The sequence below is a fragment of the Meles meles genome, chromosome 9, assembly GCF_922984935.1.
Source record: "Meles meles chromosome 9, mMelMel3.1 paternal haplotype, whole genome shotgun sequence".
In the NCBI taxonomy this organism is placed as follows: Eukaryota; Metazoa; Chordata; class Mammalia; order Carnivora; family Mustelidae; genus Meles; species Meles meles.
Genome location: NC_060074.1, coordinates 47,478,752 through 47,491,572, shown reverse-complemented (window position 1 = coordinate 47,491,572; position 12,821 = coordinate 47,478,752). Strand labels below are relative to the sequence as shown.

Below are 12,821 nucleotides of genomic sequence, written 5' to 3'. Positions count from 1 at the left end.
GAAACAGAAGAAGCAGGCTTCCCCGCTGAGCAGAGGGCTCAATCCCTTAACTCCCTTAACTCCAGGACCATGACCTGAAGCTGAAGGCAGATGCTTAACCAGACTGAGCTATCCAGGGGCTCCTGGGTTTTTTTTTTAAAGTATGACTTATAGACAATAACATATGCCTTTCTTAGCATATATTTGAGTTTTGATGAGCATAAGCAGTCATGTGACCCCCACTGCAGTGAAAATGTTTTGGCATCACCCCTGAAATTCTGCATTGAGTCACCTTTGTCCCTTTGTCAGAGCCCACGTTGGGTCTGTTTCTGTGCTGCGCTCCTGCGCCTCCGGAAGGAGGGTGGCTGGCAGAGCCCTCCAGCTTTGCACTTTGTCATACCGCTCTGGCCATCATGCATCTTTGCCTTTCTCTGTGCATTTGGAATCAGCTTAACAGTTTCTAGGGGGAAGTCCTGCTTGGATTTGGACGGGACTGTGTTGAATCTAAGGATCAAATTGGGAAGAACTGATAGCTCAGGAGTTTGGAGTTTTTCAGGCTGCGTTCTTAAGTTTTAAGTCCTTGATTTTTCATTGATGTTTTGTAGTTTTTAGCATGTGGATCTCATTCATATTTTGTTTAATTTAAATCCTCACTATTTTGCTTTTTAGCATTGTTGTAATGGTACTTATTAATTCATTTTAATTTCCAGTTACTGTAGCGTATAGAAATATATCTGATATTTTTATATTGGTTTTGTTTTATGCATCTTACTTAAAGTTCAGTTACCAGTTCCAGTAACACTTTTTTGTGGATTCTTGTGAGCTTTCTGTGTAACACACATCGTCTGTGAATAGTGGAATTCTTCCTTGCTGATCCGTACGACTATAGGTGTGGTCTTACCGTGTCGCTTGGGTCTGCAGTACGGTGTTGAGGAGCAGTGGTGAGAGGGAATGGCCATGCTTCATGGGCGAACTTTGTAGGGAGAGTTCAGTTCCTCACCAGTGAGTGGGAAGTGAGCTGGGGGTCTCCTAAAGGTGCTGTCAAGTTGAGGAAGTTCCCTTCTGTTAAGAGTTTGCTGAGAGCTGCTGCAGGAATTGGGGGTGGGACTTTGTAGGAGGCTTTCTCTGTATTTGTTGACATGAGAGTGTGGTTTCTCTTTTTTTTTTTAAGCATACGTTATTAGATTTTTTTTAGGGTCTTTGTGGGGTTTTTTGTTCTTTGAAGTTTAACCAACCTTGCTTTTCTGGGATGAGCCCTACTTGGTTTAGGTGTACTGCCCTTCATCATTTTGCACGGCTGGGCTCACCTACCTCGCCGCTCCTTAGCTTTTTAGTAACGCTGCTATTTACCAGTGTCTGGGTCTGAAGACTAGAAGATTCTCTTGGAGGTGTTTGGGAAACCAGCCTTTAAAAAGATAACGAAGTTTGTTTGCTTATTACTATTTAGCATGCTGGCAGACCTTCTTTTCTTTTGTGTTTCTTCATGCTTGTATGCCAGGTTCCAGAATACAGGGAAGGCGAGGAGACAGCATTGTGTGGGTCTGAGTCAGCCTAGAGGTGCATGTGCACTGGCATCCTCAGCAAGGTCATTATGTCGGGGCCTTCGCTGGAGCCTGGCTTGTTGGTGTCACTTGAGGGCCTTGGTCAGCTTAGGTGGCTCTAAGACTGAGACTGGGCCGTGCTGTTGGTGTGTGGGCTCCCCTGTAGCCCAAGCAGAGGAGGGCCTGGACGGAGAGCATTATTCTGGACTTCTGGACTTTCAGGAGGAATGAGAGTGCCTGGGAGTGGGACTGGCGGTCCCATGGGCTTACCTGCCATGCAAGTGTGCCCCTTGTCCCCTAGCACCCTGAGGCCAAACTTGCCTAGTCCCCTCTAAGTGGAGAGCGACTTACAGGCTTGGGTCACTGCTGGTAAGTGGCAGGACTGGGGCTAGGAACACACATGGTCCAAGCCATCTCAGTGTCTGGACGGCGGAGGGGGCCGTCAATACTCCTGTCTGGGTATCCATCCCTTAGTTTTGGTGAGGCTTGATAGCCACAGGCTGCTGTTCTCAAGGCCTTCTTACTCACCTGCTCAGGGGACCGGGCAGGTAGCATCAGGCCAGTGTATCTGGGGTTGGTTTCCACAGCAAACCAAGAGTTTTACTGTTGACATCCGCGCAAAGCCAGAATACCACAAGTTCCTTATTGGCAAAGGGGGTGGCAAAATCCGCAAGGTACGTGACAACACGGGAGCCCGCATCATATTCCCAACGGCCGAGGACAAGGACCAGGACCTGATCACCATCATAGGGAAGGAGGACGCTGTCAGGGAGGCCCAGAAGGAGCTGGAGGCCCTCATCCAGAACCTGGTAAGGTCCAGTGGGAGCTGCACTTTGGTTGTCCTGTCAGGCGTGGTTGGCAGGGTCATTTACTTTTGCCCTCCCTCCGTGGCGCAGGATAATGTGGTGGAAGACTGCATGCTGGTGGACCCCAAGCACCACCGCCATTTTGTCATCCGAAGAGGCCAGGTCTTGCGGGAGATTGCCGAAGAATACGGTGGGGTGATGGTCAGCTTCCCACGCTCAGGCACACAGAGTGATAAGGTCACCCTCAAGGGAGCCAAGGACTGTGTGGAGGCGGCCAAGAAGCGCATTCAGGAGATCATTGAGGACCTGGTAGGTGCCCGGGAGGGCGACAGGGCTCTTAGCCCCAACAGCCAGGGCCAAGGCGAGTGGCTAGGGGCTCCCCAAGCCCTGCAGTGGGCTCCTCTGGTGAGGCTGGGGCTCTCAGCCTCTGGCCTTCAACCTGACAGTCAGTGAAAATACCTCTCCTAACAGCAGCTTTTTAAAACATGGGATGAAGTGCAGTCTGTACAAGGAGCCAGCCTCTCGTCTCCAAAGGGAAGAAAAGAGATGGAAGGGGAGGGCCTATCAGAGCAGATCCACGCAGAAACATGTCCCTGCTGATGCTCTCCTGCTGCGGTGTGGAAAATGTTTCCCAGCCATCAGTCCCCATGCCTACTCATAGAGTCACAGCCATAGCATTCGCTGTCACTGGCTCACGAAGCCACCCTTCAGGAACAGCGCGTGATGTTGCAGGAGGCCGGGGACTCTGGGTCAGACACAGGACCGTGGTTCTCCTGGCTCTGGGCAGCAGCAAGCCTCGTGCCATTTTGTGCATATGGGTTATCAGTACTTTTTGTGTCTGGGAAATGTGTCAGAAAGAGGCATCCCTTTTGGTCCTGGCCCCTGGCCCTACTCTCTCCACCCTGTCGTATATGGAGCACGTGAGGTGTCCGTGGAGGACTGAGTGGAGGCTGGTGAGGATGTGCACTGACCCTAACCAGTTAATGTCTGTCTTTATTTTTTTCTTTCTTGCTGTGCCCTTCACCCCCCACCCCCAGGAAGCCCAGGTGACCATAGAATGTGCCATACCCCAGAAGTTCCATCGATCTGTCATGGGCCCCAAAGGTTCCAGAATCCAGCAGATTACCCGGGACTATAATGTTCAGATTAAGTTCCCAGACAGAGAGGAGAACCCAGGTGGGTCCCAGCGGTGAGCCCCATGCTGAGTGGGGAAGCAGGGGACGCGTGAATGGGCCTCATTCGGGGATTCCAAGACTTCTCTAGGAGGTGGGTGCAGGGTGACAGGGGCCCTCCCAGCATCCCGAGGCTTGCAGCAGGTGATGAGGCAGAGGAGGGCAAAGCGCCTGCGGCCTCTGAAGCAGGAAAGCCCCCCACCCCCACTGCACCGAGTTTGGTTCTGGGGCTTCACACAGGTCCCAGGTGACGTGTGTGATGGGGCTGCTTGTGCTCTGTCCACTGCACCTGCCTCTTCCCCAGCACCCCTACTTGGCAGGTTTTGTCCCTTGAATGACAGGCAGCCCCTGGCTGTCCTTCTGCCGCAGCCCCTCAGCTCAGTGTCATCCTTGTCACTTGGTTCCACGTGGGGTAGTAGGTGGTCACGAGGTGACCTGCACGACGAGGGGTCTCAGAGCTGACTCTCCTAAGACCTGTCTCCCACTCGGGTTGTGACCAAGTGTGTCATCTTTGTTGACGTCTCAGTGGATGTGTCTGGTCCAGTTAGTGACCATGCAGCTTCCTGGGTCCCCTCTGTGTGTTCTGTCCTCTACAGAGCTGGTCACGGCCACCGAAGCGCCTCTGTTTCCCTGAGAGGATGGCCTATTTTGAGTACATATGGAGGAAAACTGAGTAGGATAAAGATGGATTTTCTATACTCAGTATCCAAATTCAGTTTTTCTCTTGCTCCCCCTTTTATGCTTACAGTCATTTTTTTCTAAGTCGTTTGAGTGTACTTTTCAAAATGTATCCTTGGGGTTCCTTCCTGAGAATCAGAACTTTTTTAAAAAATACTTTATTTATTTATTTGACAGATCACAAGTAGGCAGAGAGGCAGGCAGAGAGAGCGAGGGAGGGAAGCAGGCTCCCTTCTGAGCAGAGAGCCCGATGCGGGGCTCGATCCCAGGACCCTGAGATCATGACCTGAGCTGAATGCAGAGGCTTTAACCCACTGAGCCACCCAGGCACCCCATCAGAACTTTTTTTTAACATTTGCGATAACTGGGGGACAGATGGGGGACATCCATCATCAGAATCACATGATCTGACAGTGTGTAGCAATGTTATGGAATTTAGTTGGTGTTCAAACTTTGCCATTTTGGAAAGTGTCTGCAGAGTCCAATCTCCTGCCCACCTCCCCCCGCCCCAGTACAGGACTGTGGTTCTTTAGTGTTCTGGTGCACAGCTGCCTCTTGCCACCATCTGGTTTCTTTGTCATGGGTCCCATCCCTTCCTTCTCGGTTCTTGCTTGCTTCCTGGTATAAGAAGCTGGTGCAGGTGCCCACCTTCCTCCCAGCCTGTGGTGCAGACCCCTCCCCACGGTGTGTCCCAGCCCTGGGGCTTGGTTTCTAGTGTCCTGGCCCTTCAGACACAGTGGGTGCCTTCCCCATGCCTCCCACCCACCCACCTCTGAGGTCGCCAGCTCCACCCGAGGCAAGGAGGTGAGCTCACAGCCTCCTGGGAAGCGCGGCGCGCATGGGTCAGCATGTGTCAGGGGCTTCCCAAGTGTTTGCATGGAGGATGCTGAGTCGGTACTGTGAGCTGCTCCTGGCGTCTCCCCAGTTCACAGCGTAGAGCCACCAGTCCAAGAGAACGGCGATGATGCTGGAGACGGGAGAGACATCAAGGAGGCTGACCCTGGCTCTCCCAGGCGGTGTGACATCATCATCATCTCCGGCCGGAAAGAAAAGTGTGAGGCAGCCAAAGAAGCCCTCGAGGTAGGTGAGGCCTGATGTTGGCTGCCCTCACGGCAGCGGTGCCCAGCCCGAGCCCCAGCCGTGCCTGCCCCAAGCCCCTCAGCTCCTGCTACCAGCGGCGCCCGCCACACCAGCCCGGGGCCCAGAGCCCAGCGCCTGGGAGCTGTCGATGGGCACAGAGCTAGTAGGTTCAGTGACAGCAGGGTGAATTCATCTGTGTCTGAGCCTCACCGGTCCTCCCTCTGTAAGCTTCAGGTGGCTCTGTTTTTCCTGGATTTGGTTAGTTCTGTTTTTGTTTCTGTAAGTGGGCTGTCAACATTTAAGAGCATGAGCTTAGGGTGAGGGTCTGAAAGTGTGCTTTCTTGGCATTAATCTTAGAAAAGTGGATTCTGTGGTTTTGTTTTTGGGTGTTTGGTCATTTTTGTTTTTATTTTGAGAGAGAGCACGCACGCCCAAGCAAGCAAGAGGGCAGGGCAGGGGGAGAGGGAGACTCCCAAGCAGAGCCCCCAAGCGTGGAGCCTGATATGGGGCTCGATCCCAGGACCCTGAGATCATGATCTGAGCCAAAATCCAGAGTCAGACGCTTAACTGACCATCACCTAGGCGTCCCTGGATTCCATGTTCTCTTTCTGTGTCTTCTTTGGAGTTAAAAGCCTGGATATTTGTCTCAGTTTGGGCAGAACAGCATGGAAGCTTCCAGGAAGCCCCCTGTAGTTCTCATGCAGTCACTCTGCTCCCTGCTGGCTCTCAGGCCTGCCCCATCCGTGTTCCCTGCAGGCGCTGGTTCCTGTCACCATCGAAGTGGAGGTGCCCTTTGACCTGCACCGGTACATCATTGGGCAGAAGGGGAGTGGGATCCGAAAGATGATGGACGAGTTTGAGGTACCCCGATTTGCAGTCTTTCCCTCCCGAGTGCCTCTGGCAGTCCGGCCCCTTGGCAGTACGCCTTCTTCCTGCTCTTAACTGCAGTAGTGGGCCGCCCCTGTCTTGGTCTGGGACCCCATCTGCATCGGGTATCCTCCTGTGTCTGTGCAGGTGAACATCCATGTGCCGGCACCGGAGCTGCAGTCTGACGTCATTGCCATTACCGGCCTCGCTGCGAATTTGGACCGGGCCAAGGCTGGCTTGCTGGAGCGTGTGAGGGAGCTGCAGGCTGAGCAGGAGGACCGGGTGGGTGTCCACTGGGCCACGGGGGCATCCACCAGAGCCGCAGTCCTCAGCTTTCATCGTCATGCTGGAGGGTCACCAGCACCCTGGCCACTTGGCAGCCAGTTCAGCCAGGTGGCCAGAGCAGCTAACCAACCCCGTTGCAGTTTGTGTCCAGGGGCCTTTCTTCAGGGGCAGCGTTGGCGGGTGTGGCACTTTTCTCTTCCCTGTTAGAGCAGCTGAGTTAGATTCCTGCTAGTCTTTTTTTTTTTTCCCCCCAAAGTAAATGTGCCATTTGTGGTGCCTCCAGCCACACAGGACAGGTAAGGTTAGTGAGGCCTGGGAGCTGTTGCTGCGAAAGACCCCCAAACGTGAGTGGTGTGGTCCATGGTGGGTATCTGCGGGCCCACGTGGACCTTCTCACTGCAGGGTTTCCGTGCTTTGGGGAGGGTTCAAGACCCACCTCCCCTCTGTAGAGCTGCCATTGGAAGGGTTTCCTGAGTGGTGCACAGGGAGGCTGGGTGTTGTCCCCTCCTGAAGCCTTGATGCAGATTTCTTGGGTTGTGGGCTTCGAGGACTTCCTGGAGTCGGGTTGGGGCAGGGCACACAGACCTCTAACACCTGAGTGTGCTTCCAGCAGTCTCACCCCTGGCCATGGATGTCCCAGGCTGGCTGGTTCTCTTCCTTCTGGCCTGCTTTTATACCCCAGCCTTGGAAAACACTCTCCAACCCCACCCAGAACATTTTTATATTTACTCATCAGATCCCTATTAAACCAATTAAAAAGTTGAGCTCAGAGCTCACCACTTGCCATGCCAACCTTGTTGATGCCTAAGGAGTCCTTTCTGAATCTGTGAGCTTGCTTATGGGCAGGTCCTTGAGCTGGTGGGGCGGGGTGACACAGAGGCTAATAGGAAAGCCATGTCTTGTTTTTGTCACTGGGGATACCTTTGGGGTTCAGGACAGAAAGATGGGGTGGCAGTAGTACATGGCTGCACATGATCATGATGGGCTTGAACTCCACCCTTGTCTCATCTGTAGGCTTTAAGGAGCTTTAAGCTGAGTGTCACTGTGGACCCCAAATACCATCCCAAAATTATTGGGAGAAAAGGGGCAGTGATTACCCAAATCCGCTTGGAACATGATGTGAACATTCAGTTTCCTGATAAGGACGACGGGAGCCAGGTAAGAATGACTGCTTGGGTCAGACTCTGTTGCCGGAGCATTTTTGGGCGGGTAGGCTTTTGTAACCTCATCCTGACCTGGGAGCAGTGAGCAGGCGAGCTTAGGATGTGCCCAGGTGGTTGGGGAGAGGACAGAGTGCAGAGTGACAGGTCTCTGAGGATCGGATTTTGGCTTGGGCTTTGGGCACTGTCTCCGGTCTGCTGCCTGCATCGCCGCATGGACCTTCTCCCCTGCCCACCTGGTCATCAGCTGGGTCCCTCCCACACAATTGTCCCCACAGGTGCCGTCCTTCAAGGAGCACCCTCCCCATGCCCATCACTCCCCTGCCTGTCCAAACAGGGGTCCTTTCCAACACAGCCTTGCACACAGTGGGAGCTTAGTCTCTTGTCTCTCCTCCAGTAGCATGCAGCAGAGCACCCAGAAATGGTCTGCTAGAATCTTCCAGCCAGCAAATCCCAGCATGCCTATGTAGACTCTGGCCTTTCAACCCTGCATCCATTCACTGTGGCAGGTGGTCCATCTGTACCTTCCTTCTCTCCCTGGCCCAAGTCTGTGAGCCTCAACCTGAGTTCAGAAAGGGAGGCAGGCCTGTAGGGGCTCACCCCGTGCCCCGTCTCTTGTCTGCCTCCTGCCAGGTCCTCCCTTCCCCAGATGCGTCCTTTGACCTGCCTCTGCATTTCTAACAAACATGTTTACACTGCTGATCTTTTTTATTCTTTGTGGTGGTGGTGGTGGTGGTGGTGAAGTGAGCTCTATACCCGGTGTGGGGTTGAATTCATGACCCTGAGGTCGAGTCACCTGCTCTTCCAACTGAGCCAGCCAGATACCCCTTTAACTTTAATTTTCAATGTTTTTATTTTTTTTTAAGATTTTATTTATGTATTTGAGAGGGAGAGAGAGTGTGAATGAGAGCCTAAGAGCAGGCAGAGGGAGAAGCAGACTCCCATTGAGCGGGGAGCTGAACATGGGGCTCCATCCCAGGACCCTGAGATCATGACTTCAGCCACCCAGGCGCCTGTAGTTTGTAATGTTTTTAATTCTGAGAATTCAGTTCTTTTAAACTCCTCACCTTGCGACGCCTGGGTGGCTCAGTTGGGTGTCTGCGTTCAGCTCAGGTCGTGATCAGGCTCATGGTCGAGTCCCACATCAGGCTCCATGCTCAGTGGGGAGCCTGTTTATTCATTTGCCTGCTGTTCCCTCTGCTTGTGCTCTCTGACAAATCAATAAATAAAATCTTTAAAAAAAAAAAAAAAGAAATAAATTATCCTTCACCTTCACTATGTTTATCTTCTTCAACTTTGCTATGTAAATATCACAGTCATTATTTGGTGTTCAGACCACAGTGGCTAATATTCCACAAGCTGAAGGGGATCAGTGACCATGTGTTCTTCATAGGCAGCTTTTTCCTGGGAGGCTCACGCTTCCGTTGGCGAAGGGTTCTGGTCTGTGTCTGTATGGGAAGGCGCTTGTCGGTGGGTGGTGGGTGGGCTCTGGGCACTGTGGCGGTTGGAGAAGGGGACTGGCTGCTGCTCTACTGTCTCCTGGGGTCCTTGTGGCCTCTTTTGGGCAGATCCCAAACAAAGTGTTCTCTGGTTCTTTATGTTTTGTTGCTCTTTTGTACATGTAGTGTGTTCTCTCGCCTTAAAGATTGTGGCTCACGGGCTGAGGTGATTCTGTGCTGACGTGTTCGTAACACCTTGAGTCGTGTGTCGGCACTGCCCGCACTCTACGAGGGTGCCCTCGCCTGTCTATGTGCATGTGGGAGGCCTGAAGGCTGGGCCGGGGTGAGCTGTGGCTGTAGAGTGCTGGCCATGGTGTTTGGAACCTTCTCTCCAGGATGGTCTGTCTCCAGCGAGATGCCTCCAGATGTAGGGCCCGGGGTCACCGACACTGTGCCCCCACCTGCAGCTCTCTTTGTGTGCAGGTGCCCTTTCTTTTCCCATATGTGTCTTCTTGGTGGGGCGGGGATGGGAGGGGAGTGGGCAGGAGCCAGTAGGCATTGTTGACCTGTTGTTTTAAATCACCACCTGACATTCTTTTCTAGCTTTTTTCTGTTCTGAGTGGATCAGTGTTTACCCTGAAGGCGAGGCCTGCCTCGTCCAGCCAGATCTGCCTCTTGTCACCCAGAACTGCACCTGCTGGGTTAGGGCTCCCAGCCTGGAATTTTTAGGGGTTTCCCGTCTTCTGACTGGTTGTTCCTTTCTCAGCCCCAGGACCAAATTACTATCACAGGGTATGAAAAGAATACAGAAGCTGCCCGGGACGCCATATTGAAAATTGTGGGTGAACTTGAACAAATGGTTTCTGAGGATGTCCCGCTGGACCACCGTGTTCACGCCCGTATCATTGGTGCCCGTGGCAAAGCCATCCGCAAAATCATGGATGAATTCAAGGTGGGTCCCCGGCCCAGTCGTGAAGGGGCATCATCAAGTTCTGGAAGCGTGGTGGGTGCAATGGGGTGCATGCTTCCCATGGGCTAGTCAAGGGGCTCAGGGCTTCCTGCCTCAGCTGCTGACTACACTTAGGGTTTGAAAGTCTGATGCTCACGTGCCTGTCCCTACGTCGGTGAGGTGGCACAGGAGGCACAGCCAGGTGCCCTTGGTAGTGTTGGGCAGTGTCCTACCCTGACTGCAGGAGGGGCAGCCCCCCAGGGCACACGCGGCTTCTGTATCTGTCATGCTTAGCTCTGGCGTACAGGACCTTTGCCTCTTGAAAACAAGGTTAAGGGGCGCCTGGGTGGCTCAGTGGGTTAAAGCCTCTGCCTTCGGCTCAGGTCATGATCCCAGGGTCCTGGGATCGAGCCCCACGTCCGGCTCTCTGCTCTGCAGGGAGCCTGCTTCCTCCTCTCTCTCTGCCTGCCTCTCTGTCTAGTTGTGATTTCTCTTTGTCAAATAAATAAAATATTAAAAAAAAAAAAAAAAAACCAAGGTTGACTTGTGGAAAGTTCACTAGAAGTCCACCATTCCCAGCCACGCAGAACCATGAGCCTCTGGTCCAGAGATCCTAGGCAGAGGGTTCCCAGCTGCCTCAGCTGCTGTATATGCTCCTTCCAGGTGGACATTCGCTTCCCACAGAGTGGGGCCCCAGACCCCAACTGCGTCACCGTGACGGGGCTCCCAGAGAACGTGGAAGAAGCCATCGATCACATCCTCAACCTAGAGGAGGAATATGTGAGTTGTGTCTGGGCAGGAGGCCTGTACCCAGGACACCTTGCCTCTGACTAGCGTGGGGTGATAGCAAGGCTGTGTGCATTTGCTCCCAGGGGCATGCCAGGGACAGGGTCTCCCCTGAGCAAGTCTTGATTACTGGAGACTAAGCAAGCATGGTCGTTGTGCATGCCTGCTGCAGACTGACCACCCCCCCCACACACACACCTGTGCCCACAGCTGGCTGACGTGGTCGACAGTGAGGCCCTGCAGCTGTACATGAAGCCACCAGCCCATGAGGAGTCCAAAGCGCCATCGAAGGGCTTTGTGGTCCGGGACGCCCCCTGGACCGCGAATAGCAGCGAGAAGGTTAGATGCTCTTCTGTGCTCCGTGTGCCCTGGGAGGGGGAGCACCGGCGAGCAGCACTTAGCTCTCCACTGGGGAGGCTGCTCAGGCGGGATTCCCTTACTGAAGCTGTGCACTCTTTCCCCTACAGGCCCCTGACATGAGCAGCTCCGAAGAGTTTCCCAGCTTTGGGGCTCAGGTGGCCCCCAAGACCCTCCCATGGGGCCCCAAACGATAATGATCAGAAAGCAGAAACCTCTCCAGCCTGCTGACCCAAACCCCACCACACATGGTTTGTTTCAATCTGACCCAGCAGCTGGACCCTCCATAAATTGTTGACGCTTCCCCCTCCCCGAGGTCTCGCAGTGAAGCCGGACGCGCCAGCCCCCCGCGTGCGCTCAGGATCTGCTCCCTGACACCTTTTGCTCTGGGACGGCGCTCCGCTGTTGTGCACACTAACAGAGGTAATTGGACATTTCCCTACAAGCCTCCTGGCTCATCCAGCATGTCAGTAAGGCTCTGGCCTCCACTCTGAGAGCTCCACAGCTGTGGCTGAGTCTACTTCCTGTGTCATGACCTCAGGAAATAAATTTCCTTGACTTTATAAAAGCCAAAACGTTTGCCCTCTTCCTTTCCCACCTCCTTTCCTCCCTCTGACTGCCATTCAGTCCCTTTTTGTCAAATGCAATCCACCTTCTTCCAGCTGCCAAAAAGCCCACTTAGCCCAGACCACAGGGTGGGGAGGAAGACCCAGTTTGCATACTGGGAGCGCCGGGACCCAAAGAAGAGCTGCAGTGGAGCCTGAGGGGACCAGAGAGGCAGAAGGGTGACCTGGGTTCTCAGGCGGTCTTGGCTTTGCACATGTTGGAGTCTGAAAGCACCAAGTGTCTCCACCGTGCACCACGCAGCACTAGAGACCCCAAGTCTGGTGAGCAAAGCCTGAAGGCAAGGCCGCACGTCTCCATATAGGTCCACCGTGGCTGGCATGGTGGCCTGGTGTGGCCTGAGAAATGTGGGCACAGGGAGAAGGGAGGCCTGTGGAGCAGTGGTGGAGACTGTCCACTCCTTCCTTGTGCCCGTCCACCCCCTCAGGCGCCAGGTGTGAAGTCGCCTCCTTTCTACCTCAGAGCCAGCATGGCATGGTCCCACGTTCAGGAGAGAGCCAGCTGTGGCACTCGGCCTCTTGGTTTAGAGGTTTCCAGTGGTGGCACGTTGGCTGCAGCGCCAGTTCTCTTAGGCTGTCCTCTGACACAAGCCCAGGTGCTGGGTGTGGGCTTCCCAGGGGTTGGTCTGGAGAAGCCGGCTTCGTGGTCCTGGGGTGCAGTGAGGTGAGGACCAGCCACCAACGAGGGAGGCTCTCCTCTGTCTCAGGCATGCAGTGGGTAACTGTGGCTGTTGGACCACAGGCCTTGGCGAGCAGGGGTCCTGGCTCTGCAGCTGCCTGTTGAGGGTCCGCTCGGAGAGGAAGGGGGCCCCAGGCAGCGCGGAGGCGCCTGTGTGCCGTGTCATGTGGGACCGAGGACGGGCCCTCCCCATCCCTGCCTCTGCCTTGTCTCGTCCCACCGTGAGATACTGGCGTTCCTAAGGGCTGGACATGTGTCCTGCACACACAGCCTGTGCCACCCCTGCACCCCCCACCCTTCTCTCTCAAGCTCCGTTAATGGAAGCTTGGTGACCTGCCGACTCTACGATTCTGAGTAGACGGAGTGTCATTTGACAAGTGCACCTTGAGCTGCCTTTGCAAGCTCCCGTCCATGTGGCAG

General features: G+C 54.2%; 1 protein-coding gene across 4 annotated transcripts in view; it reads left to right on the top strand.

The window, feature by feature from the left end:
• Window positions 1-11,674, top strand: part of LOC123950298 (high density lipoprotein binding protein) — a 73,766-nt gene extending 62,092 nt beyond the window's left edge. For all 4 annotated transcript variants that reach the window (XM_046018041.1, XM_046018043.1, XM_046018042.1 and 1 more), the window contains exons 18-28: window positions 2,108-2,329; window positions 2,417-2,635; window positions 3,364-3,502; window positions 5,102-5,256; window positions 6,013-6,117; window positions 6,271-6,405; window positions 7,423-7,566; window positions 9,774-9,959; window positions 10,620-10,736; window positions 10,953-11,081; window positions 11,210-11,674. In XM_046018041.1, coding sequence (XP_045873997.1) covers window positions 2,108-2,329; window positions 2,417-2,635; window positions 3,364-3,502; window positions 5,102-5,256; window positions 6,013-6,117; window positions 6,271-6,405; window positions 7,423-7,566; window positions 9,774-9,959; window positions 10,620-10,736; window positions 10,953-11,081; window positions 11,210-11,296 — 1,638 coding nt within the window. In that variant the 3' untranslated portion in view covers window positions 11,297-11,674. The remainder of the gene's footprint in view (window positions 1-2,107; window positions 2,330-2,416; window positions 2,636-3,363; window positions 3,503-5,101; window positions 5,257-6,012; window positions 6,118-6,270; window positions 6,406-7,422; window positions 7,567-9,773; window positions 9,960-10,619; window positions 10,737-10,952; window positions 11,082-11,209) is intronic.
• Window positions 11,675-12,821: the final 1,147 nt, after the last annotated feature.